Source organism: Eleginops maclovinus, chromosome 4, assembly GCF_036324505.1.
Source record: "Eleginops maclovinus isolate JMC-PN-2008 ecotype Puerto Natales chromosome 4, JC_Emac_rtc_rv5, whole genome shotgun sequence".
In the NCBI taxonomy this organism is placed as follows: domain Eukaryota; kingdom Metazoa; phylum Chordata; class Actinopteri; order Perciformes; family Eleginopidae; genus Eleginops; species Eleginops maclovinus.
This window is the reverse complement of record NC_086352.1, coordinates 31,251,027-31,278,137: the sequence shown is the minus strand read 5'-3', so window position 1 is coordinate 31,278,137 and position 27,111 is coordinate 31,251,027. Positions and strand designations below refer to the sequence as shown.

The following is a 27,111-nucleotide window of genomic DNA, read 5'->3' as shown; positions in this document are numbered from 1 at the left end:
CAACAGATGTTGCGTGATTTCAAAGGACAGCAGGCTACCATGAGGAAGAGTGCAAAAATAAATGAAAACGCACTGAAAGCATCGTATCTGGTCGCTCTCAGGGTTGCAAAAAGTAAGAAGCCCCATACCATTGCAGAGCAGCTTATATTGCCAGCAGCCATAGATATGTGCAGAGCTATGGTAAGCGAAGAATGTGCCAACAAATTAAAAACTATTCCGTTGTCAGACAACACAATCGGAAGACGAATTGGGGAAATGGCAAATGATGTCAAAGACCAGCTGATGGCAAAACTTCAGACAGTTCTGTTTTCCCTTCAAATCGACGAGACGACAGATGTTACTAATGATGCGCAACTGTTAACATTTGTGCGATACGAGGACAGTGGCACTATGTGCGAGGAATTTCTTTTTTGCAAACCACTGCCCGGGCGAACTACCGGTGTAGAAATATTTAAAGCACTGGACGATTTTTTCACGGAGCACAATATCTCGTGGCAGAGGTGCGTTGCATTATGCAGCGATGGGGCCCGAGCCATGAGTGGCAGCAAGACTGGACTGTTTGCGCATGTAAGGAGGGTGGCTCCGGGGGTAATTTGGACACACTGCCTGATTCATAGAGAGGCTCTCGCCTCCAAAGATCTCAGTGTTGAGCTCAGTGGTGTGTTTGATGTCGTTGTCAAGACGGTCAACTTCATAAAACGAAACGCATTGAATACACGCCTGTTTTCATCCCTATGCCATGACTTGGGAAGTGAACACAGCTCTCTCCTTTATCATTCAGAGGTGCGTTGGCTGTCTCGCGGCGCTGTGCTCGCCCGTGTGTTTGAACTACGCGGAGCTATCTACGAGTTCTTGTGCGAGAAGCATTCTGATCTGGCTTCCAATTTCAACGATAGTTACTGGTTAACTAAGCTGGCGTACCTCACAGATGTTTTTGCAGAGCTGAACAAGTTGAACAGCTCCATGCAAGGGAGAGATGCAAACGTCATGCAGCTCTACGAGAAGCTCGACGCATTTGTGAAAAAAATGTCAAAGTGGATCGAACGAGTGGAGAGCAATAACTTGGCGATGTTTCCTTCAGTTGAGGAATACCCTGACAGCACTGACATCAACGACACTATATGTGAGCATTTGAGGAAGCTTGTGCGTCAATTCGCAAAGTACTTCACTGATTCGGAAGAGTGGCGCCGTGACAGCAAGTGGATCCTGCTCCCATTCAGTGACGATGCATCAGTAGGGTCAAGTCTGACGGCTGTGGAAGAGGATAAGCTGATTGAGATGTCCACAGACTCTGTCAGGAGGCATATGTACGACACACAGCCCCTTGTTAAATTCTGGATAAGTTGCCAGACAGAATTTCCACAGCTTGCTGCAAAAGCAATAAGGTGTCTTTTGCCCTTTCCAACCACATACCTGTGGAAGTGGTTTTCTACACTGGCTACGTAAAGACATAAGTACAGGCTAGCTTGTTACAAGAAATGAACCCCATGAACTAAACCTCTGAACTACCATGGTGCCAAAATACCATCCAGAGTGAACTACACCACACCAATAAATCACACTTCTATAGTCAAAGTCTCCCATGTTTCACTTTAACTGGCGGTTACCGCCCTTTTAATGGTAAAGCCTGTGTTTTCCTAGGTTTCCCTGCTTTTATCAAATCTCTACTAGCTGACTTTACTGAATAATCTGTAGAGGGCGTGATTGGGCTAGTCTGTCCCTGTAAGTGTTAAAATAAATAAAAAGACCCTTGACTTACCTGCGTATCTCCTTGTGTGCCTATCAGTTCTTGTGACTTTGGTTCTCTGCATTTTGTATGATTTTGTTCCCTTTGTTTTGGTACATGATATACTGACCTTGCAATCAATTTTAGTTACCTTGAAGTATAATTGCACTACCTGCATTATACAGTTAATTGCCTTTCTTTAAAACTTTAATTCAATTTAATTTAATAAATTCTATTTTATTATTAAACAATCTGGTTTGGCCACTTTTCATTTTGCAATTTGCATTGAGCTATTGTCATGTAACTATACAGTACACTTACTTGCTAACTGAGTTCGGCACATCAGGTGTCCTTCTCAATACTTTCATCAGTCCAAGGTGTTATGGGACAAAACATATAATGAAAACCCCTTTGGGTGTAGAGGGTTATGCATTTCAATTCTTTATTTTTAATTGTATGCTCCATCAAACGTCAGTATTAAGTAAAACACCACTACACTTAAAATACAGCTTCTGCAACAAGTAAGGCTTTCATGGTATTTAGTTGATGTTTTAAATGATTATATGAGGTTATAAACAGTAAATTGTACCTTTAAAGAAAGACAATTGGTTTGGAGTCAATTACATCCCCTCCTATGGATGTGAAACATTCCTATCAATACAATTGTACAATAATAACAAACCAATATCTTCATATTATGGTCCTGTTGTGTGACGTTTTTGATACCCGGAAATAAAGGCGGAGCTATCCCGTGTTTCTCTCCTCCTCCCTGCCAGACACAAACTCAGACAGAGGGACAACATGGATCAGAACACGACTATCCTGCGAGTCAAGAGAAAAAGGGGCACCGACCCCGCAGATGCGCTGCTGCTTGCATGTAAACGCATTCGACCGGAGACGTCTCAGACCTCGGGTGAGACGGTACCGGAGCCGAATGAAGCCGAGGTCGAGAATTCTGTCTTCAAACTCGTGGCGACGGTAGCGACACAGGTGAGAGGCCCGCTGCCTTAAGCTAAGCTAGCGCTGCAGGCTAACGTCAACGCAGCTGGCGGGGAAACCGAGAATAAACGTTATTTGGCGTGTCGGTATAATCGTTCAGACATGGTACATTTGACCAAGATAGGAAGATGAATGTAAAAACCTACAGTTGAGGTTCTTTCTAGAAAATAACGCGCCTTTTGTGCTATTTGTTGGTAGCATGATACACAGTTAAGGCAGCGCTTAGCATTAGCCTTTCATCATCCCCAAATTACATTAGCCTCCTCAACCGTTAGCTCACTTTTTTGATGTTAAACGTTGTTATGACGTATTTACAGGCCTCGCAAATGACATGACATCATCCAAATTCAAATCTGTGGAAGTAGAATAACGCATTTAAATTCACAATGTCAACCAACTACATCTCATCAATCACATAAGCTAAGTAACATTAGCTCAATTGGTAAATATATTTAGGTATATTATAAGGTTCTGCACTTTTTTGGTTTAATGTTGTCCCAAATTAAGTTAATTTCTGCTTTTTCTTGTATAGCAACATGCTAACTGGTCAGTGTGGTTCTGCTTACTGTGACATTTTGAGAACATGTGTGTGTTCTTTGTGATGCAGTGAGGATTGAGTTTGGTGAGGTGTGTTGTTGCCTGCTTTTTCCTTAAACTTGTTGGTGTCAGGAAGTAACAAATGCCTTTGTATTTCCATGTTGAAGCTCTGTAAATTCTCACCTTTTTGTCCTCACCACCAGGATGCTCCGGTTCAGACACAGGTGCGACAGGCTTTGGCTCGGCCCCGCATGGCCCATGCTCTGCGGCCCTCTGCTGCCAGTTCACAGCGGATACTGGGGGACCTTCGGAGCACGAAGTGGAGCACCCGGAGGGAGGAACGCTACAGGATACTCTCCAGCCTCCGCACAGGGCTGCCCACCCCAGCAGAGCAGCAAGCACCTCTGACAGAAGCTTCAGAGGGCAGAGAGGATTCTGGGAAAGAGCAGGACAAATGTCTGGGTCTTGGTGCCATCCAGGTGGTTGACCTCCTTCATGAGGATGAAGAGAACCAGGATAAATCTTCTGCCAAGGTAAGTTGAACAGTATATAGATATATATATATATCTATATAGATATAGATATAGATATATATCTATATAGATATATAGATACTAAAGCAACATATACACACTATAGCTGTTCTTAAGCAAAGAAACTCCTAGTCAACCAATATTCACACCATTTTAACAAACGCATTTAATTGGCAGACCCGCAAAAAAAAGCAGAACACATGCCTGTGTTTTTTCTAGAAAAAATATAGCAGTTGGGCAATACTGTGGCGCTGATCTTGTATTTAAGATGTGTCAATTCTCACGACAACATGACGCCTCAGAACTTAAAAACCTGACCTCAGAGCTCCATTAAACAACCCATCTATGCCGTCTGATGGCCTGTTTGACCCGATTTTCATATTTTGGGAATAATTATACTGTGTTTGATGAACCCTAGGCCTATATATTGTTTTCTTGCATCACTGCATTTTACAGGGAAATCTGCCTTTTTAGTATTGAGATTCATATTCTCCAAAAGAAAAGACCAGACCGTCTGATCCACTAAGGACGTTCCCTTCAACCAAGATGCATTGACATGTTTATTATTCATGCCTTACATACATATTTTTGTTTCCCTCTGCCACAAGATTGCTGGATATGAGGGGGATATTTATCTATATATAAATATAGACAGGTATATGTTTTTCTTTACAGTCAGTCCCTATTATTGACCGTAGAAGAGTTTTCAGAAAGGGAGAGTACAAACAACCATAGACTCGTGTAATGCACCATGTGTTGAAATGGCCTTAGAGGCCAATGAGTACATGGCCATGTGATGCCATTGGGCCCAAAAATGCATTTTCCCAGGAACTTACATTTTGAAGAGGTTTCTGTAAACCAACATATCATTTTAAGGACTTATAACATTACAGCACTTGAAAAGCCCTCCAAAGAGTTGCTAAATGTGCAAAATAGCTGAATCCTATCTTCTCTGTATTATACTCCACAACCATCTTAATAATGTTAGGTGTCAAAATCATCCAGGATGAGATACCCATCAAGAGTGAAAATGAATTACAAAAATGTTTAATTCAATTCCAAAGTCCAATTTTTTTCTTTTTCTTCCAATGCTAATGCAGTTACAACAATAATGCTTGCATTGAGTCAATATGAGAGATGGTATAACACATTTATTAAGGAGCTGCTAAAGATGCCCAACCTTCATTTCCTGAAATGTGACAACTTACCCACAATCACATCCCGCTGCCATCTTCTTGTATATTCAGAATATTCTCCATAGACATGCAGACTTAAGTCTTTTTTTTAGCTGTGCAAAACAGGAATGTGGTTTTAGAAAAGGATTGCAATTAGCAAAATCAAGGTATCTGTATTATCAGCTGTAAGGATTTCACTTTAATTGTAACTCTTTATGATACCATGTGAAACATCTGATGGATTCTTACTGCTATTTATCAGGAATTAGATCAAACAAGTAGTCACTCTCCTCTGGGGTGCACAGCTGTTTCCTGCAGTTGGTGCAGCAGCCATTTTTTCAACTCTCAAACGATGTTCACTTGTTACAGGTTTCTCTTCCCACTCAAATGTAATTAGCATGAAATGGATAGTCATTCACTTTGCTTAAGGGAGCCCTCTTGTGTTTTTAACCTGTATGACATAACATGTTTACATCCCTAAACCTCCCCCATGATGGCTAAAATAATGTAAGGAAAGGTTAGAATGATTGTTAAGCAGTACTCTTAAGTTAGAGCTAGTTACGTGACATTTGCTGAACAACTTTTTCTTATTAGTGTTACCTAATGCTCTCAACCGAATAAGCAGTAAATATTAAACCAAATACTGTTTGGGTACCAAGAATGTGATTTTTCAAAACAAAGACGCTAACACGACTTCTTCCGGTCACCGAGCATAACATAAACATATGTTTTCACCGAGATGCAGATGGCGGTAAATAGGGTTAACATCGACCGATGTATCGGTGCATCCCTTCTGTCGTGATTTATTTTGTCTCTTTGTTTTTCTAAAGACGCTGTCCTCAGACCCGGAGGTGATCCTGTGTAACAACACCAAGATGCTGCGGGAGCGCCTGAACATCGCCGGAGATAAAGTGGGGGGGGGGGAGGACGACTACGTGTACGACCTGTACTACCAGGAAACGGTGACGGCAGGGTGGATCCAGGACATCCTGTCCGTCAGGGCCTACGCCGACGAGGGAGAACTGGTGTGTGTGGATGGATGGACGGACAGATGAATGAGTGCTGAACTCGCAGTGAGTGAATGAAGACATGGGTGAAGTAGAGAGTAGACCTGGTGAGGCTTCACATCTGCTATCTAACTGTAATGTGGATAAACAGGGAGCGTCAGCTGAAAGTCCTACCCTGCTGTCAGCTAACGTGTATCTTGATCTATCAAAATCAGTCGCATTCCTCCTAAAATCCTACATTGTAGGTGTGGTAGGTAGGACGCCTCAGGGTTTCCCGCAGCACTTTACAGCTTAGGCGGTCCTGTTTTCTCTCATTCCAAACAGTGACCATCGCTAGCCTCCCTTCTCTGCAGAACGCATTTTAAAAAATAATAATAATAAAAACCGTGTCCTGAATTGGAAAATAATCCGTTTTTAAAGTTTAAATAGGCCTATGTGATATGCCTGCGAGTCCTGTGGTGCGTCCGAACAGCGGCATCTAGTGGTTGAATTTAATTATTGATTATTGATTATTAATTATTAATTATTTTGAAAAGCTTATTGTGTATTTATTAAAACTTTTAGTGTTTAATAAATAATTGCTAATGTAGTAGAGTCTGTAGTCTGTTGTTTACTGAAATGAATGAAGGTCGCTGGGAAGAAAGTTGGTGAGCTGCAAACAATCGTCTGATCAGGGTCGATCAGAGTTTCATATTCTTGTTTAAAATCAACCGCAATGTCAAAACACAAGTTGACATAAATCCATGTTTATCTCAGAATAAGCCACTGCAGGATCCGACTGATTTTGAGAGGGCGGGGCACATGTTTGCTGAAGTGAAACGTTGCTTTTGGCCAGACTGCACGTTCTTTAAAAAGCTGTTTGTCCACATTTTGCTGTTCTGATGAGACCAGCATATGGCAGAAACTGTATGTACCAAGCCATTAGAAAGAAGCAGCAAAAAGTCTAGGTGACATTTCTTGAATTCCTATTTCAAACGCATCTGCAACAAGGAGCGTTGTTATACAAAGTTTCCTATACATTTTCTAGAATATTCATTAAAAAGAGACTGTCCAAAAGTATTAATTTAGTTTAATCTCTTAATCAATTATTTCTTTGATCTTTTTTAGTATTGCTATTACTATTACAATTCTTGGACAATATAACCGGTAGTGTGACCATTTTCTTCCTTTTTTACTAATCCATATTATTACACACAGTTTTGAAAGGAGAATGAAACCAGCAGTGAATAAATAGACGAGGCCTTTGTATAAACTGCCTGTTGTTATTACAGGTGCCTGACCAAGTGGTGCATGAAGAAGAGGTGTATGAAGATGAGGATGATGAGAACGAGGAAGGCAACTGGAGGAACGACTACCCCGATGGGGACAGTGATGCAGACAGCGACCGGGAGGAGCGCTATGGTGGTACGGGTTTATGCATTATTAATGTCAGTTATTACGGGCTCTTTCCGAACACTACATTACCACAGCCCTCTTTTCCTTTTTCAAAATGGTTGTCTGTTGTTTTAAAAATGTGTCCCAAGTAAATCAACATCACTGTAAGATAATTTCACAGTACAATAATTGTTCTGTAACTAGTTAATCAGGAAGTTAATTAGTATATTTTATTTAGAATTCCCTTTAAAAACAAACAATTGCCCCACACGAGGCAACACTAAAACTAAAACCCTTTCAAAATAAAAGATCTACGGTACTATGGTATGATCTTGTTTGAAGTGAATATACAGTATCTGTACTTTCCTTGTTTTTCAGAGTTTGAATCTTTATGATTTTTGCACTTATTGCCAGTCGCTTTGGATAAAAGTGTCAGCTAAATGACATGAAATGGAAAAAAATATATATTATGTTGGTCTGTTGTGTCTACTCTGAACACAAGCTACATTCTAACTCAGGATTAATACATCAGTCCTATTACAAAGACATTTCTGAGATTTTTAGAAAGATAATGGTCAATGGGACACTGACTGTTTTTCCTGTTATATCCAAAGACTGTTGTGTTCTGTTACACCTCTGTTATTTGAGTTTCAAACGCCCACCCCATGTAAACTCACCGGTGCGGTTTCTGCTCTTCCTGCTTATCATAGGTATCTGTGCACGTTGGTCAAACAAGCTGTGTTGGATTAGCCTGTCATTTTAAATCAAATCCTTGTGTCTAATGTGTGCAGGTTACTGGGAGGAGGAGCACTCGTACAGCCGGAGGAGCTGGGGCCTCTACCAGAGGGAGGTGTTGCAGGAGCTAAAGGGTGAAGAGGAAAACGAGGACGACGATGGAGACAAATATAATTCCGATTGATTTAACCCACACCTGTTTGTGGATGTTCCCAGCGCCCTCTCCACAAATATCACCAAACTCCAAACCTCTGTGTAGCTGAGACTGGAGGGGAAACGCACACTAAAGAAACCAGGAAATAAGAACCACCCCCCCATATTAGCGTGTAGCAATAAATGTGTAGCACGAATCGGGTTTCAAATCTGTTCAATTGGCTGGACGCCTCCTCGTAACTTCAGTAAATTTCATATGCAAATACCAAAAAGACCCAACAATGGAGTGATTCAGAAAATGTCATCAATACATAGATCTAAAATATTTTTCATGTGAACCCCCCCCCTCTCCTACACAGGGTAGAGCAGTGTGCGTTATTTCCTGGAGGATCCAGAGTGTCTTTTTCTTTTTTTAACTGGTGGAGTGAACCTGTGTGTGGGTGTTTGTCCAATGTGGATGTGTGTTAAACTGTTGCACATTAGTGTGATATGCCTTGTATGCTTTGTGCTGTTAACACTCGTGTAAGTGAGACGTTTCGGGGCGCGCGTGGTTGCAGTTTAGGGTGCAGCGTTCTGTGCATGGTAGTGTGTGTAGGTATAACTGTGTGTGTGTTAGATTTTTCTGCATAATGTGAAAGCGTGACGCATATGTTTTGTTGTGGGTGTGTGAGTTTGGTTCAGAAATTCCCCCTTGAAGCTCAGATTGTTCGGATGCTTGTTGAATTTATTTTTTTGTAAATATGTAGATGTGTATAAAAAGAAAGCTTTCAAAATAAACTTTAAACATCTCCGTGTGAATTTGTCCTACATGAAAAACACAATTAACACCTTTTTTAAAAGATCAAAATTCAAAGAAAGTAAGCAATCCAGTGATCAGCAACAGTTGATGTTGACATTTCCCAGCATGCTCAGCGTGGCGGTGATCTGTTGAGCTGTTTGGTCTGGTGCTTTACTGATGCAGAGATGCTGTTCTCCTTTTTTTTAGCTTCAATTTATATTTACTTAAGTAATGCTCTTGTAAATCATTGTGAGGTACTATAATATTTCCATTATATCCATATATTTATTTGACATATCTATTTAATTTCAGATTTTAGTACAAAATACAAATCCATGTATAATTGAGCTACCTAACAGTACGGTCTTTAAAATGAGGTTGTGCTGCAGCATTAAAGTAATGAACACAATTTCTTCATAATTGTTAATTCTATGTTATTCTGATGTAGGTCTTTTTTTTCTATATATACTTGATAGAGCCAGTGTTGTGTTTTTTTGTCTTTTTTTTAAATCCACCTGCTCGTGACGTCTGTAGTCGACACACTATAAAGGACTACAATTCCCACGGTGACAGGTGGGCGACCTGTCGAAAAGACTCCGTCGAGGCAATGTTTTTTAACTGTTTAAATTTCGATGTTATCCAAGCGTATAAATAGAAAGAAAGAAAGGAATACCACCTAAGTTGTTGATTATTTTATTTGAGCCTCTTTTGTTCGATTACGTTTTGACTGTTCTAATTGCCTGTTTCTTTGTGACCTTTGAAAATGTTTGTTTTATTTTCAGCAAACCCATTGCACAATATCATCACACCATCTGAGGCCAAGCAAGTCTACAAAAATGTAAAACAAATATAAAGGAACGAAAACGCGTTAGAAATGTCTCTTAAAGCAAATACCTTTGTCACTTTACTTTGAAGGCATGTAGCATTTTATCTTTGTAGTGTTGCTACTTCTCCTAAATATAATCAATACTTTGCCACCGCCGCCTGTGACTGCAGCTGCGTTGAATTTCGGTATACAAAAAAAAGTAATAATCCTAGTTTGTCTGAAATTCTGAAGGTGAATGAAAATGTCCTTCAGGCTTGAGAGTAAAATGTGATCGCGCTTATGATCCATGTTTAAAGGAAGGCTCAGTCAAATGTAAATGCAAATCAAGCTTCACTTCACTTAAAAGGGCTACCTCTTTTTTTATTCCCCATCCAGTATCATGCCACACTCATTTGTCAGATCCCTCTTCACTAATGTCATATTCTTTTCATTTGATTTACTATAAATTGTATGTATGTGTCTTGTCCACTGTTTGAACTTTAAAACAGTCCTATTTCTAAAATGTTAAATGTCCTCTTAGATGTTGGGCCAGAAAAGTAATATTCATGTTACCCTTCACTGCAGTCATTGTATTTGTCTCTGATAAACCACCAGTATCTGTTTATCACTGGCTATTCAAATCAGAATTTGAATAGCTAAAATGTGCTGGATGTGTTATGCTGCAACCATCTGCAGAGGGCAGCGGTGTGTAGGTATTACATAAATACTTGTGTTCTGTACATTATCATACAATGTGGGTAGAGTCTTAAGACACAGTGCTCTTTCATTTCTACCTTGATGATTGCTATGCTAGAGAGTGAAATTATGAATTAGAGAAATTATTTTGTTAAACAGGAAAAATAAGGAGAGGCTTTAATTCTATCTGCAAGTTTGTTTGAAATATGTAAATTAAGATTTGTCTGAACAGAAAAGTTAACTTGATAATTATTATTTAGTTATCTGTTGCTTCTTTGCCCCTGGCGCTGCCTCTGCTTGGGTGTTACTTATCTGTTCCTGATCTGCTCTTCGCTCTCTGCAAAGGCTAAACCCCCCCCGCCTGAAACGTCTGTAACATATTGACATCACTATCTATTTGCTATGATGAGTAGGCTAAGGGGCAGGACAACTCTTAAGCGGTTGCCCAATCACAACAGCTAACAAATTAGAGCAGACTGGGCTCTGGTTTCAGACGGAGGGTGAAAAGAGGGGCTGCAGCACAGGCAGTATGAGAAAAATAAAGAGCTTTCTGAATATTAAATTATGGAGACATGTTGCAGTAGAGACACAAATTACAAATATGAACCTGAAAATGAGCAGAATATGTCAACTTTAATTTAATGTTATTAGCATCACTTGTCCTTGTTTACATGCCTGCTAGGAGCTGAGCAGTCCAACATAACAGGACTTGGACCTGGTACGAACAGAACCCCCACATAGAGAGTATCTATATCATTATCAGCACACAGCATACAGTTAGCTCTGGGTCTGAGATGAGTCTGTCTCCAGATAAACAGAACATATTCCAGTTGCTTCATCTGAAGAATGTAAACCCCCCGGTCTGCAGCTGCTGTGTTTCTCTAACACTTCAGAACACATGTCTCTGTGAAGGCTGCAACATGTGGGACAGACTGCAGGCTTTCCTCATCCTCAAGAATGTATTTTATTTCTACATTTGATTTATTTTATTAACTCATATTGATCATGATTGCACCATGATGTAATTTTTATGAAAAACAGCTGCGTTCTCTTTCTGCTGAAGCCAGAGCGAACACAACTCCAACGCTGGGGGCTGCCAGTTCATATCAGCTGAAATATATTTAAATATTCCGTGGTGCAAAAATCAGACATAAAAAAACAGCATAAACATGTATGGCTTTAAAGACCTCAGTGTGCTGTAATATTTACATTTTAACTGAGCTGTAGATATTATCTATAAATCAAAAGTGGTTGAAACCAGTGAAGGTAAATATATCAAGCTCATTACAGAGTATGAGATGTTATCGAGAGTAAGACTAATTTGATCAAAGTATCAGTTTGAACTTTATACCGCAACAAGCACATTCGTTATAATGCAGTTTGTACATGTTAAATACAATTCATTTCTAGTACAGAATATTTCTACATATTCTACAACTGAAAGCTTCATCCAAATTGCAAAATCCATTTTTGTATAAAAGTTAACCACACTGTAGAAATAGTTTTAGTTCTTTATGAATGATTGTAGGACAAAACTGGTTTAGAGTGATGGAGGAGAATGTATGCTCCTCATCCGTTCATCAGACAGGTGCGGCAGCAGAACTGACGGTACAGCTTCTTCTCACAGAGACGGTTGGACCGGACCATTTCACAGAACACCTCGTCAGCTGACAAAAAAGCAGAGAATTACATTAAATATATATAGCCATATATAATACATTTACTGTTTCTAGTGTCGATGCATCTTTTCCTTTGCTTATATCTGTTATGTGAAGAAAATATAATCAGAGATCTTTTGACAACAAGAGAAAAAATGAAGTGTATTATTGCCAGTAGTAACATTAGCTGAAAAATATTCATCATCCGAGGGTCAGCGCTTCGATCCGCCATCCCTGCAGTCAACATGTTGAAGTGTGGAGATAAGATACTGTACCCCAACTTGCTCCCATAGGCACGTCTATGATATTCAAGTGTTTGTAAATCACACTCCAGGGTGCCAATTATTTTATCCCTATACACATTATCAGAGGGCAGACCTAGAAGTTAGCTGGCCCCACCATATCATTTGGTACTCACCATTATTACAGGAAGCATTCACAACGCAGGTCCTTCTGACCAGACTGTACCCCTCTTTGCATTTGGTGCACATTGTTCCAGGGCCACTGCAGCTCAGACAGTTTTCCTCACACCTGGGGAGAAAAATCCATAGAGGGCCAGTATGGCAGAACTTAAATTATCAAATCCTAAACAAACTTAAGTATTCTAGCTGTAAAATGGTGATCAACGGTGTTACAAAAATATGTATTTGTAGGACTGAGAATCCCCCACCTGTGGCACATCTTGTGAGGGACTTCTGCTGCCTCTCCGGGGTAGTATTCAGGACTACAGCTCTGCACACACCTCCACTGCTGCTGCAGGAAGCCCTCAGCACACTGGATACACTCCCTCGTACCTGGACCTGGGAAACACACACATTACACTTCATGTCTTAATGTCACAAAGTGCTTTAGGAAAGACATGATTCAAATGTATTCACATCTATAGAGTGGTGAGGCCATAATCCCGAATAATTTGTTAACATTTTGCCACTTCCTGTTCCCTTATCTCAAAGTCAAATGTTTTTTGGTTAGATGCTAGGAATGAGTTCTGGGTTAACACAACCTAAAGAGATTTTCACGTTTGTTCTAATACATTAAATATGTAAGTTAATACGTCCACTGGTGGTCTAATGGTGTCAGAAACGTTTATGTGTTTCAAAAATGTCTGTTGCTAACAACATTAGCCGCCTTTAGCTTAAAAGTGGTGACACACAGCCATGTGCCCGTTATTTATAGCCTAGCATTAGCTTTCACTTATGCAGATTGTATTTACGCTTCCAAACACATAAGTGGTGTTAATATGTGGGGATTTTTCCTCTAAACAACAGATGTAAATACCATAAGCATGTGTTTGCCACAGATCTTATTTCCTGCAATATTCTAAAATCCAATAGAAAGAATCCCATAGTTTTTTCGAGAGAGAGATCTTGCCATGCTAACTTCCGGGTCGGCCTTCAATAATATGTTGTGACTGCATCTTTCTCACCTTAATCTTTTCAAATATGTCTGCTAGCCCTTCTAGGTTAAGCTCAGGTTTTCGCGTTAGCAGTTCCCTCAGTACTCAGAGGTTTTATTTCTGCTGTTTCTTTGATGGCACTGAAGAAATTGCTCATACCATACACTGACCTGTACAAGTCTTACAAGAGGAATGGCATGTGCTGCAGGTCATCTCTTCCACGTTGAAAAAAGTCCCATTGGTGCATTTAGGAACACAAGTCATTCCTGCCAGACTATAAACACGAATCGATTACATTCGATACTTTGTTCAAGAACAAAATGTAAATGGCAGACAGCCTGTATCTACATACCTGTAGCCCTCGCTGCAGGCAGTGCACCTGTCTGCATATCTCAGGCATTGCATACAGGTGTCATGGCACTTCAGACACTGTCTCTGATCTGGCATAGACAGCATGCTCAAGCATCAATATAGTGGTGAAAATAATACAATTACGATGACTTTCTCAACAGTTCATATGAGCCACTTCTGAATCAGGAATCCAGTAGCAGACTTTAGACCATTTACTACTAGGACACCAGGAGACGTTATCATAGAATAATGTTCACTATAACTGACTGTTTTATGTCATTCATTCTGTAACCACCTTGTATTTGGTGGGGTGTCTGTGTCTTATTACTCCCCATAATTCCCACCTAGTGAATTTTAACCAAACCATGTAATTTTATTGTAAGGTCATCATTTCTTAGTCTCCTTCCCAACACTCATATACATTTTCAGGACTACTTTCTAAGGGGCTGGAAAAGAAGTAGCCTGCACCTCAAACTCTGACATTCCACTAGGGTCACTGTGTATAACTGTGTACATCTAATGAACAGAGTTTAGGTTCAGTAAAAATAATAATTGTAGGTCTTAAAATAAGTTTGATAGCATACATTTCATTTACTCCACTCTGCATTTTGGTTTCACATTGGGACACAATCAGTGAACGCTGGGCTAACAGTTCTGGGATTGTTTTGACCCATTCCATTAAAAGGTGCCTTGTGCACCAGTGTTAGACGCAGAGGGATGGGACGAAACGTAGATTTTTGATATCTTGGGAATAAGACTCTGATAGCACTAACTGGAATAACTACTGTATGTGACATAGCCAATAAGGGTATAATTGCATCTGTTTGTTTTATGGAGTGTGACCCTAAGGCACTTATCATGTGTGCAGTTGAATTTAGGGGAGGAAAGGGGGCGGGGCCTTGGGGAACAAAGGGAATTGTTTGTTTAGGAATCTTTTTGTTTGGTAGGAAAGGAGGGAGAAGAAGCCTGGCAGGTTGCTGAAGGGAATTGTGTAGATTTGAAGTCTTTAGCTCTAGGTGAAGGTCTTACCTCAGGCTGCTGAAGGAATAGTTAAACCAAAGGAGTCTGAGGACCAGAGAGGACGGAGCAGCAAAAGCCCAGCTTGAGCATTCAATTTAGTCAATTTCTTTTGGGATATTTTTCTTCTTTTTGCAAGGCCTTGTTCCCCTTGGATTATATATTTTTTTTGTTGAAAGACGTTTGACTTATTTTTTCTTGGATTATTCAGGTGTTTTAAGAAGACTGCGCTTTGAATAGGACATTGCATGAGAACCTCAAAAAGAACATTACTGCAGATATATTTTGTGTTTGAGATTTGCAAGATTTCTGTTGATTAAATTTCCTTTGAGATGCTAGTGAAAGTCTGTCTTTGCTTTTAAAGTGGGTGGGAAGTTTAGGACTAACTTTCATTATAAGCCCCTTTCTTTGCCTGGTTTAAGAACCACAGTAGCTCCTGAAGCTTTTTATTGATAACTGTGTTTAAAATATAAGTTGACTATTACAACTAGCTTACTAATATGAAGCGTTTTTTAGGTAGGGGAGATAAAAGCAAATCTAACATGTGTGATACTATGAGACCAATGTTTGTAACTCAATGACCACCCTCACCCAAAACACTTTTATTGACATAAGACTGAGGATATATAAGAACCAACCAGGAAGCTTAAATGTTTCAAACCCCTGACCGACATCACTTCTACATATCAGATATTTATTAAAAGGATGTGTTGACATACTCTCATCGGCAAAGTACCCTGTCGGGCAGATATGGATGCAGCTGGAGTTGAGTGTGTTGAGGTAAAAGCCTCTCCTGCAGGACAGACAACTGCTGGCTGATCGACCCTCACACCCCTCACAGCCTTTGAAGCAGCGTCTACAGCGACGGGACGGTACGTCCTCATAGTGTCCCAGAGGACAGTGGCTCACACAGGTTCTACACATAGAGGTATCACAATGAGAGATAGTTTGCAGTTAATATGGAAGGGCTTGTATGGGTGGATCTGGACAATCTGATTCCAGTGGTGGCCTGTTGTACCCAAGCCCAGAGGAAGTGAGCTGCCATTGATGCAAATTTACCTTGTGGTTACTTGTGTGTCATTGGTGTGACATCTGAAAGCACAACACTACTTTTTTCCATTGACTTACATTGGGTTTGGAGGCGAGGCTTAAGGAAAACTCAATTGTGCATGCTCCAAGGGCCCATAACCCCAGATGATCGGGTATTTTTGTTCCCATTTCGGTTTCATGCGTCATTGAGGAATTTTCATTGGCGTAAACAGGGCCCCACCTCCAACACTGTCTCCAGTTCTCTTTACACATCCATGGTTCTACCCCAGAAAACTCCCTGAATATAACCCTGCAACTATTGCATTGATGGCAGTAGTGTTCACATACGCTTAAAGAAACAGTATACTGTATATACTTTTAAGCTCTTATGGCAAACGTGCTAGCAAACGCATGTCTATCCAGCAGAAATATATACATTTTAAATTGTGTTACTGGCCAGCTACCTGACCACCTTACAATCTCCTTACAGCTCTGTCTGTCCTTTATATGGAGCTGGGCAGGTCATTTGCAAATTTAAAGTTTTGGATACTTCATTCTTTTAACTCTTACCTGCCACTTTTCAAGCTGCCGGAGCTGAAGTGTACACAGTTCAGGCAGTGATCACTGTCGGGTCCATCACAGCCCTGGTCTCCACACTCAGTGTGGCAAAGTCCTAAAACACCAAATTAATTTTAACCAACACCATCATCATCCTCAATATCATCATTGCCAGTTCAAAAAGCTTATGTGTGTGTTTCTGTTTTTGATGTGTTTAGGATTTGTTTTTTGTTCAATCTAGTTGTACCAGTGGCACTTTCTGTTTTAAAGAAAGCTATCTTTAGTTTGTTTTTGGTTTGACTGGCAAGCCCTTTTATTTAAGCGTTATGAAAATGGCATCTTTTGTTTTTTACAAATCAGTTTCCTGTCTTTCTTTTTGTCTCCGGGTTAATTAATGTTTTGTTACTCACCTTTTCCCAGAGATCAATAGGGAACGTAACATATAGGAGCTTGTCCGGGATTTTGAAACAAAGACAGTGAGTAACTGATTTGTTCTTCCCCTTGTTTGCCTTGGCACGTAACAATGGTATTTTAGTTTAGATAGAAAGTTGTTCTTTGATTCTCTTACCAACGTACTCGTCTTCCTCTTCCAGCTCGGGCTCCTCAAAGATCTCCGCTGTAGCTGGGTTCTCTGACATCCTTGATTGTGAGTGCTGAGCACCGTGGGGCTGGGAATGGTTCTGAGATGTGCCATACAGGATCAGAGTCCACTCTTTTAGGTTGCCTGTGCAAAGTAACAATACAAATTATAATATAGCTTTTTTTTTTAGGTTACTTTGTAAGAGGTCATCTGCTTCCACTTTAATTGTAAATGTAATGCCTGAGTGTGCATGTCCTGGTGGACCTTACCCAGCACCTCAGGGTTGCGTAGCTTTGATGGTGAGTCAACAATCTCTAGAGTCCAAGTGCCCTCTGCCCTCTCACCCCAGAAATGAACTGTCATGAACTCCCAGTTCCTGAAGCCCTCATTGGAACGGTCAAAAGACCTGTGAACATCACAGTGGGAAAGGTTAGGTAAAGATCATGTGTTAAATTACCCCTTCAGAGTTATTTACACTGTACCATTTACACATGATGACATTGCTGGCCAGTTTAGAGCTTTGGCAACACTTACTGTACATACCCAATTTAAACTTGATTATTTATCTGCTCATACCACAATTAACGCATTCAGAATATGACATCCAATAGCACAGGATGTAACTGGCAGCTTCCTGATAGAAGGACACAGGATAACAAGAAAGTGAGAGGTGGAAACCCTGTGTTAGTATTTACTGTGGTTTAAATCACTCTCTCAGAGTTAAAGCTCAGAGAGTTCCTGGTGCAACTGATAAACATTTCACATTTTCTTTTCTGTATAAAGAAAAAAGATCTCACCTCCTGGCCAGCAGCTGTGATCTGGTCCCAGACGGAGAGATGAGGTTGATCTCCAGATCTCCTCGGCGTGGGTGTACAATCAGGACCTTGACCACCACGTGTTCCAGGTAACCCACGTGCTGGTCCGGATCTCCTGAACATCCAGAGGTGGTTATGCTGCTGTTGAGATGCTGGCCAGCATGGATGTGTCTAGGACAGCCGTAAGCATAAGCATTTATATCTTAATCAAAAACATGATCACTTTTAGACTATCTTCTTGATTTGGAATGTTCTAACTTCAGCATAAGCTAATAACAGTAAAAACACTTACAACTATAAAGCTCCTTTTTATTCTAACGCCCAATCAAAGACATTTTACACCACAAGCCAACAGTCAGCAATTCATGTGTGTTGAATTACGGGTTTGGTTATTATTGTATTGTAAAGATTTATAAAAAAAGAATTGTGTTTTCAATTTAAGTCTTCAGATCTATTTTCTGGGCTCTTGAGTAAGATATGCACATGGTTTTTCTTGTAACAAGAGAAGGGTAATATCAAGGCCAAAACATCTGTCATCCATCCTGTCATTTGCACAACTATGCACACATAAACACAAACACACACACAGCAGCCAAAAGCAATTTCTCTGACATGTGTTTTTGAACATTTTCTAATCCTCAATTCAGATTGGGATTGTGCATTGTAGATATATGTATCATTTACAAGCTATTTAAACCTAAATATATCCCTACGACTTGTCTAACATTGGCATTGTCACTATTTACAATAAATAAAGGCATATTTGTTATAAAGTTAGGTTGAACACATGGTTGAACTATCGTTAACTAGCAACTATTCATAAGTTTCTTGACCACAAACACAAATGATTTGTGTTTGTGAACTAAAATGATGCAACGTTTGTGATCTTACACCCACACACCGATCGATTGGTGGTTGACCTGATAAGGAATCAGAATGATGAGTAGATATAACCAGAGCTTATTTTTAATTTGTGAGAAGATATACCCTGATAGACCCTGGCTGACTGTATTACAATTATCAGACAGTGGGTTTAGTTTCCCCAAAATGATTATTGACATAATTAAATGGGAGGAGTAAGAATTGTGTCGGTGTTGAAAAGATCGATACATTTACCTAATTTCAACATCTGACTTAAAATTAGTCTCAAACCATCCAAATTCAGTCTGTGATGAATGCACCATGGATTCATTTCCACTTTTTAGAGATCAGGGAGCTGTAGGATACAGGTATGGAGGTCAAGCTAAACCTTAAGCCACCTCTGCACTCGCTGCTGTTTCCCTCACCTGGTGCGCCGCTCAGGAACCCGACTGCAGGTGTGCTGAGGAGGAACAGTCCTCCACTTGGAAGCCTCCACTACCATAGCCTCTGCATCCACCAGGCCAAAACCATACAGGTGGCTCACTGTGACAAAAGAGAAACACAGCATAAAGAAGGATAATACTTCTAGAATTATCTAAGGCTATACTGTTGTATAATGCCGTGTACCTATAAGTCCTGCAGCGTTGACCTTCCAGTCGTCAGCTTTCAGGTGGACTGGTCTGGACGTCTTCACCAGAAGATGTTGCACATCCCTCCATGTAAGCAAAAGGCTGCAGAAACCAAACACACAGTTCACCTCAGGTTGATTCACTTTCTGTAGTTCAACCAGGTTTCGAAGGAATGTGCCATGTCTTTAGCAGATTGAATCCTCAGCCTTTCGGCTCCAGTACATTCACACATGTGGAAAAAGAGATAAGGGAAGAGGCAAGATACCATTTATTGTTAACTAATCTAAAAGGATTAGAGTGGGGGATTCTACGTTGTTCTTATTGTTAGCTAATCCCATGAAAAGGCCAGAACCAACAATGAATGTATCATACTGTATTCCTACCAACATGTGTTGTGTGAGTATCCAGAGCCTGAAATGTGTTATTCCTCTGTGCCACAAAGCTGATTCCAGCTGTTTTAAAAAGCCCTGAAAGTTCAGCAAGAAATTACAGAAACATTCTGCCAAAAAAAAAAATGGAACTAATTTATAAGAGTCTCTAGACACAGTTAAGTTGGTAGCAGAATGCCTTCAAAGACATAAAAAAGATAGAAGACAGAAGCAGAAGAGGAGAGCAGAGTAATGAGAAACTGACTTGGCCTCCAGGGCAAGAGCAATGACTCCAGCCACAATGGGAGCGGAGACAGAAGTGCCGGTATGAGCGTCAGTGCAGCGGTGTCGGAGGTCAGTGGTTACCTGAAAGGCAGCACAAACACAGTAGAGTTGATTTGGTAGTATGGATTTCCTTCTAGAATTAATCAGTACTGAATTAGGGCCGGCATTGTCCTGTTAAAACCAATGAGCACTTATCCAGGATTAATTTTTTTTAGAAATGATTAATTATAGTGCCAGTCTATCCCTCCTTTAGCCTACTTTACGGAAGGTTGAAAGTTATGCTATTAACTGCAATACTAATACATATATTCAACATTTAACATTGTTTAATGAGTTGGGTTGGGCTTCTTAAACTTTGTTCAACATGTTTGAATGCTGATATGCACAGTAAGAGATGTGTAGGTCTAAAGTTGTTTGTTTATTGCATAAAGTTTTATTTATTCAAAACAATTTCTTACAATCAAACTCATTGGGATTTATGTGGATTAATACATGCAGAATGGAGGGCGAGGATGAATGCCAGCAACCATTTCATTTTTTAAATTTCAATCTGAGTGGTTTTGTTGATCCAATCTGCAATCAGGAATTCTTTCTTTATATTTTTCAGGATCTATCGCACGAATATGAGGTGTCTTCGTTTAGGTTGTTTAGGTCCATCTGCGTTTGTCCCTTTTCCCCTTTCTATACCCAGGTGTGCTGTGTTGCTGGAACGAGGTGCACAACGAGGGGCACCTGGGAAGGAAGTACTTAAAAGCTCCAAAGAAGCAAGGGGACTCTGGATGGAGTGGGGACTGCTGGTCTTGCTGCTGCTCAGCTTAAAATGTTACGTTGATTTATTTATTTTTAGTTTCTTGAAAGAACTCTTGTGGTTTTCATTTTAACATTGTGTTACGTGTGTTGTATCTAGGTCAGTGATGGAGTTTTGTTAACCTCATAGTGCTGGCCATGGAGGGGCGTAACACCCTCCATATTCCCATTTAAACACCTCTAAATGATTGGCTATCAGTGAACACACCACTACGACTGATGCAAAGACTTGATTGGTCTTAAAGAAGTGTATTCTTTGTTAAAAAAAACAAAAATAAACTCAGACATAAAATAGAGCGTGACAAAAATACTAAAAGTCTGATTAATAAATGACAGATGTGAGATACTGAGTGTGGGAGGCTCTCTGTAATCTGCCCTGAAAATTTGACTGACCCCCGCCATACACACTGTACTGGGGAGCTGGTTCCTCTTCACTCTGGCTTGACACAAACCACAGCATAATATTTGCACTGAGGATCACAGTGTGTGACCTGGCCACAGAAAGACATGGCTAGTAGTACGAGCCAAAACAGAACCAACAGTTTGTTGTGAAGTGCAGCGCTGTTAATATGTGTTAGTATACATTTTTGTCCCTTCACAGGGTCCATCTGACTCCTATTTTTTTATTTACGTAGCATACTCTGTCTTTAGCTGCTACATCGTACAGTCCTGTACATTCACCATCTTGTAGCGAACTGTCAGTGACTTAGCTTATTTTCTACATGCTAACAACATAGCATACTGTCTCTTTAGCGGCTACATGCTACAGTCCTGTAGGTCCACCAGTTTGTAGCTAACTGTGTGTGTCTAAGTACTGTAATGTAAACAGCGCAGGCTATTTGTGGATGACAACTAGTTAATATGAATCACACATATTTGATTATGTATATCTAATTGATTGAGGTACATTGTATGCAGTACTCACAATCTTCCTCTCGTTAAACTCTCCACTGCTGTATGTGGTGGCCAGGATGGAGCTGCAGGCCTCCAGGTACCAGGGCTTGTTTCCGTTCTCTGTGGTGCTGGAGATGGAGATGGTGTAGATACTGCTGGTGTAACCGTCACATGAACAGTGGTCCCTCTGCCGGCCCCCGTTACCTGATGCCCAGACAAAGATGGAACCCAAGCCTTTGCGACCCTGTGGGACAGACAGGGATGTTGCACTGTAATTGTATTCAATCATACATGCATAAGTCTGCTCAGAGAAGTTCAGTTCTTTCTAACCTTCTTGATGCCTTGCTCAAATGCCTGCTTAGTAAGCTGCCCTGGGCCATCCACTGTCTTGCCATCGTCTTTTGGCCCCCAGCTAGCACTGTAGATGTCGATGTAGTCAGGTCGCACTCCCAGGGACTTGGCTTCGACTAAATCAGTCACATCACCGTCCAGCATCCGAATCCCTGTATCCAAGGTAACATCAATCACAAAACTCTAGATAGACTTAACAGACAAGGTTTTGTTTTTGTTGTAATATAGTTTTTCCTCCCCTTGAGTGTTCTCCACCTGGATGATCATTCAACCTCATCCTTATTAATTTCAACGGTTTCTCATTACCCTCTAACGCTCTAGTAAATTTACTTCGGGTGCCTCGTTGTCAGTTCGTCTTAGTGCCTTTGCCTTGAGCGTTATACCAGCAGTTATACCAGGTGTTAAGTGTTCACAGTTTTTCTGACCCTTCTTTTGTGACCTGACTCTGCTTTTGCTCACTCAGTGCTGTTTAGGTTGCTTTTCCTAACTGTTCTCCTGTGTACCAAACTCTGAAACAAAGACTGTCTTTCTACGTAAGCGGTTGTCTTTAAGTTGTGCTGTTCACACCAACCAACGCCTTAGAATGATGATGGTCTTTGGGGTCAATCCTGTGGGGACAATGATCATGTGCACCATAATTCTTGGCTATTCATCTAATAGTTATAAGATAGTCTGAAACAAAGTTGTGGATCAGCAAACTAAACTGCTAGTGTGGCTCAAATGTTGACAAAAGGACAGAGAACTCTACCTCCAATGTGAGCATTATAGGCAATCCCAACAATACAATGGGAGTTGTTGGCCGCTGCCGCAACTTCACCCGCACATCGAGTTCCATGTCTGCAGGAAAACAGAGCAAGCACATAAATTACAGCCTGACACATAGCTGTTGTCTGCTTCAATGGTAGACTCCTGCAAACAGTTCAAGGAGGCATATCTAAAATAAAATAACCTTGGAGTGAAAAGATAGCCTATAGAAGACACTATGGAAAAATACTCGTTTCTATTGTGATGGATCCTTGTTGCCAAATGATAAGTGTAGTTGAGTTGCCCGCCTATGATTCGTTAGGAATGATATCAAAACCTGACATTTACTGTTGATATTTTAGGTTGGCCTTCTTCTCATACTCTGTTCTTTTTTTTTTTTTTAAAGATTATGCTTTTGGCTTTTGTCTTTATTCTACTTTAACAGAAGATAGACAGGAAAGGGGAAGAGAGTAGGACTACATGCAGCAAAGGATTGTGGTTTGTATTCTGCTGTCTAAAAAGGGCTTTAACATGCTGTAGGACGGTCCAACAACACTTTGTTTCAAGCACACTTACTCACCTACAAAAATGGGTCTGGAATCAATCGAAAACCTCTCCTACTGTATCGTCACTTGGTCTTATATTAGAACAATAGCAATATGATCAAAGTGCATAGATGGGGAAACTGCAGAATAGATTTAATTTGAATGAGACAAGTTGGAGACTTTACACGTTTTCATTGAGGGAGTCGTAACGTGGCGTTGGGTCATGGTCATTCCCATTGACATCATAACTTGCTAGATGGTCCTAGGGAAAATGAACAAGAAGAATTGTTAGGTGAGTTTACTCAGCACTCAGTTCTTGTTTTGTGCTTGTGGAGTTCCAAGTTTATGTTTTTTGAACTGTATCAACATCTGGAAAACATTGGATGGATAGCACATACATAGTTCTGAACCAGATCAGGGTGGTTCCTCTCGATGCCGTCATCCAATATGGTGACCACCACATTCTTGCCGGTGTAGCCCCTCTGCCAGGCTGCCTGGATGTTCATCTCTGAGTGACACGGGCTGTTCTTTTCACCGCAATGCTGGAAAGACACATAGCAGCACAATTGTTATGTTGTCTCTTCAAAATGGAAATGGAAGGACGAATGATTCAGTACTTACAATGTACCACATGTTGGACCACTTAGGGTCATTGAAATGAATGAAACTTGGGTCACTTTGGGCAAACCTCTTTACTCTTTGTTTCACTACCTGCTGCTGAGCCCAGTCCACCTAAGGATATAAATGGAACCAAACATCAGTTTCAAGGGGAGAAAAAGGCTTGCTTTTTTATAGAAACTAACACCTATAAAATGATATATCAACATGGCTGTTGAGATATTTTATTGTCACTAGACGATTATTGGGACCAAAATAAATCACAATTGTGATATTATCACACATGTAAACAACTAGCTAATGCTCTAAGTCAATTCAACTTCAACTTTGTTTACTAATATGCGTATGAGTATTTCTTTAGCAAATGAATAAAGCTGCATTGACTCAGTACATGAGAAGCAGAGTTCTCTCTTAAGAACTACATTTTTATTTGATTGTTTGGTATATAACTGCACTTTATATAAAATATCTTTAACAGTTACGAAGAAAAGAAACACCCTCAATCTTTTTAAATCACAAGCAGTGTATTGTTTTTTTCACACCACATTGCAAACCTATGAAATGGAAAAATAGAGAAATATGACCTGCTGCAGTGTAGTGCTGTTAACTATGTGCAGGTTTGGCAGGTCTGCTGGGACGATGGGAAAAATATTTTTGATTCCACTCGAAAGAAAATGATCAAAGCCTCACCTCGGGGTCCATATGGATGAAGCTGTGGGGGCCCTTGAAAGAGTAAGCAGCTCTGCGAACCACTTTGCTGTGGTGGAAATGGTAATGATCATCCAGACTTCCTATCTGTCAAACACAAGAGCAACATCAAGACAAGGCAACAAAACATAGACATTAAAAGTTGGCTAGGTATAAATGATATCCATCTAATGTTATTATACCTAAATGGCTTCTACACTCGTGTGGTATAACTTTTTTAGATTAAAACCTGAAGCTAAGCAAAGTCTTCTAATCAAACACATTCACACTATCTGCATATAATAAACAATAACGCCAAAGGAAAACACATGTTCTCTCTTTGCACCAAAAATGTGAACAGGATTCTCAGCACATGTGCACAGCTGGCACACCGCAGTGATATTCTTCAGACTACTGTCCTAAACTATTCATGACTACATCTGTCTCCACCCTCTCCCTACCTTCTTCAAACACACATCTCCTCTACAGAGTCTGCACACCTTCTGATGAGGAAAAGTTGTAGTTTTGTTCATGTTGCATTCTTTACTGAAGATTTATTGATCACTAAATAGCAAAGCAGGTGATTTATTACCACATGTGCTGGAAAAGTATAAGAAAAGAGCAAAAGAAGCTCAACATTTCCACCTCCTTTTCTGAGTAAATGTCTATGTGAACAAAAATGCTATAATCAAACTTGACCTTCATTACACATACAGTAAATTGCATGATACTGAATAACATCTAACATTTTAAACAATATACTCTGCACCTCCATAAAAACTGTAGCAAACACTGAACATAGGTTATTGGGATTGTTTGTGTTGATGTCTTTATTTAAATCATTTTGCATCATGTGTTATCCTTATTGTAGATGGAGTTGCCATCATGCCCTGTCTGCATATTGTTATAGGCCATTAATAAGAGCAGGCTTGGGTCTGCCATGTTAAAAAAAAATGCCTCCGAGAGGTTTTAACAACTGTTTATAGATTTAGATTAATAAGCCAGAAAGTCCAAAGATTTAAATGTTAATAAATTGTAAACACATGGATTATGGTCTACCCGATTACATATCTCTTAACACCAGCAAGGGAGAATTTACTCTTTGCAAAGTCTTTCTCTCTATAGCCTACTGAATCACTAAGCTAACTTACCTAAATGAAATAAACATTTCGAATATCGGACATATCATATGAGAGGGTCAGGTTTAGCTCAGTTTTCCTCATTTTTAATGTGCTAAAGTAATGACATTCCTGTGGGTTCATTTACTGAGAAAAAGTAATCGATTCACACCTACTAAAGCACATTTTGATCAAGTCATTTTTCGAATATAGCTTCTAGAGTAAATCAGTATTAAGTTTAGTTAAGTGCAAGAAGTGTGTGGTTACCTGTCCAAAGTTTATATATCCATATTTCGCTGCGATTCTGTCCGCGTGTTGCTGCCCCCCTGAGACCCGCACTGCCCAGTGGTTTGTATAAACCTCTGAGCGACTGCTTTCTACAGTCACTATCATCAACAGCAGGAACAAATTCATCCTGAGGATCAGAGATAATAACCGGGTCTTTAGTTCAGTGAGCGGCGCAGTCATGAATCCATCATGTTGTGTTCACGTCCCGGGGAAAATCACTGTCCGGCTGAGAATCGCGGGAGGCGCGTTTAGAGAGTGAGATGTGAGCTGCTCTGGATCACCTAGGGTAGGTAGATTAAACCGGAATATATTACTATTTAAATGTTATCAATAACCTGATCTAAGTTTAACAATATGAAAGCTATGTAACCTGATTACTTTTGGATTAGCTCAATATAAAATGCAATGCAAATAAAAACAATAATTTGTTCTCCTAATGCATTTACAAAAGAAGAATGAAAGAAGCCTTAATAAAAAGTAAAAGAAAAGTTTGTCTACCTGTAATATATATTTATTTAAAAATAAAATGATCGTGCTAGTAATCCCCCGTTTAAAAAAGATGTAGGCCTAACTGAGGGGGACAGCCTACTACCTTTTTTTTGGGGGGGGGGGGGGGGGGTGATATGATTACGTCATACTGTTACATATAACCCGTTACTTTCCAAGCCTGTCTAAAACAATGGCAAATATGAAGATAGACTATGAATGCATTTTGCATGTTATCTAAAAGAAAAAAATCTTGGCATGACAATCGCTCACAAAATTCACACAGTGGACACTTAAATACTTAAAGATGCCCTGCAGGAACGTTAAAGGATGTGTGAATATATTCTGCATCAAATTGTAATATGTTCATGTTTCACAAAGTACCCTAAACATAACTCCTCCTACTCCTTGCATTAAAAATCCATAATGGATAACCTGAAATTGTAGGTGAGTAGCAGATGAATATGAAAACAAACTGCACAGTGGGGCTCAAACATCACAGTGATGA

The 27,111-nt window shown here is 40.1% G+C and overlaps 2 protein-coding genes across 5 annotated transcripts; one reads left to right on the top strand and one right to left on the bottom strand.

Annotated features, from left to right (window-relative positions):
- Nucleotides 1-2,456: 2,456 nt before the first annotated feature.
- Nucleotides 2,457-9,033, top strand: slc7a6os (solute carrier family 7 member 6 opposite strand). Its single transcript, XM_063881723.1, has 5 exons — nucleotides 2,457-2,716; nucleotides 3,466-3,795; nucleotides 5,801-5,995; nucleotides 7,249-7,381; nucleotides 8,143-9,033. The coding sequence occupies exons 1-5, from the start codon at nucleotides 2,528-2,530 to the stop codon at nucleotides 8,268-8,270; spliced, it is 975 nt and encodes a 324-aa protein (XP_063737793.1). The 5' UTR covers nucleotides 2,457-2,527; the 3' UTR covers nucleotides 8,271-9,033.
- A 2,089-nt stretch (nucleotides 9,034-11,122) lies between these two features.
- Nucleotides 11,123-26,681, bottom strand: LOC134863272 (proprotein convertase subtilisin/kexin type 6-like). 4 transcript variants are annotated; one of them, XM_063881692.1, is made up of 22 exons: nucleotides 26,616-26,681; nucleotides 26,097-26,398; nucleotides 24,715-24,819; nucleotides 24,028-24,138; nucleotides 23,805-23,948; nucleotides 23,592-23,668; nucleotides 22,866-22,954; nucleotides 22,097-22,269; nucleotides 21,798-22,010; nucleotides 20,046-20,146; nucleotides 19,411-19,514; nucleotides 19,209-19,326; nucleotides 17,905-18,093; nucleotides 17,377-17,513; nucleotides 17,096-17,251; nucleotides 16,540-16,642; nucleotides 15,660-15,856; nucleotides 13,925-14,012; nucleotides 13,743-13,846; nucleotides 12,847-12,976; nucleotides 12,595-12,707; nucleotides 11,123-12,185 (listed from the first exon to the last, which is right to left on the bottom strand). In XM_063881692.1, exons 2-22 carry the CDS (start codon nucleotides 26,295-26,297, stop codon nucleotides 12,088-12,090), a joined length of 2,751 nt encoding a protein of 916 aa, XP_063737762.1. In that variant the 5' UTR covers nucleotides 26,298-26,398; nucleotides 26,616-26,681; the 3' UTR covers nucleotides 11,123-12,087. The 4 variants fall into 4 exon arrangements, with proteins under 4 accessions (XP_063737762.1, XP_063737763.1, XP_063737764.1 ...); XM_063881693.1 differs by having other exon boundaries at nucleotides 13,758-13,846; XM_063881694.1 differs by having other exon boundaries at nucleotides 26,097-26,244; nucleotides 26,616-26,665.
- Between the last annotated feature and the right edge of the window lie 430 nt (nucleotides 26,682-27,111).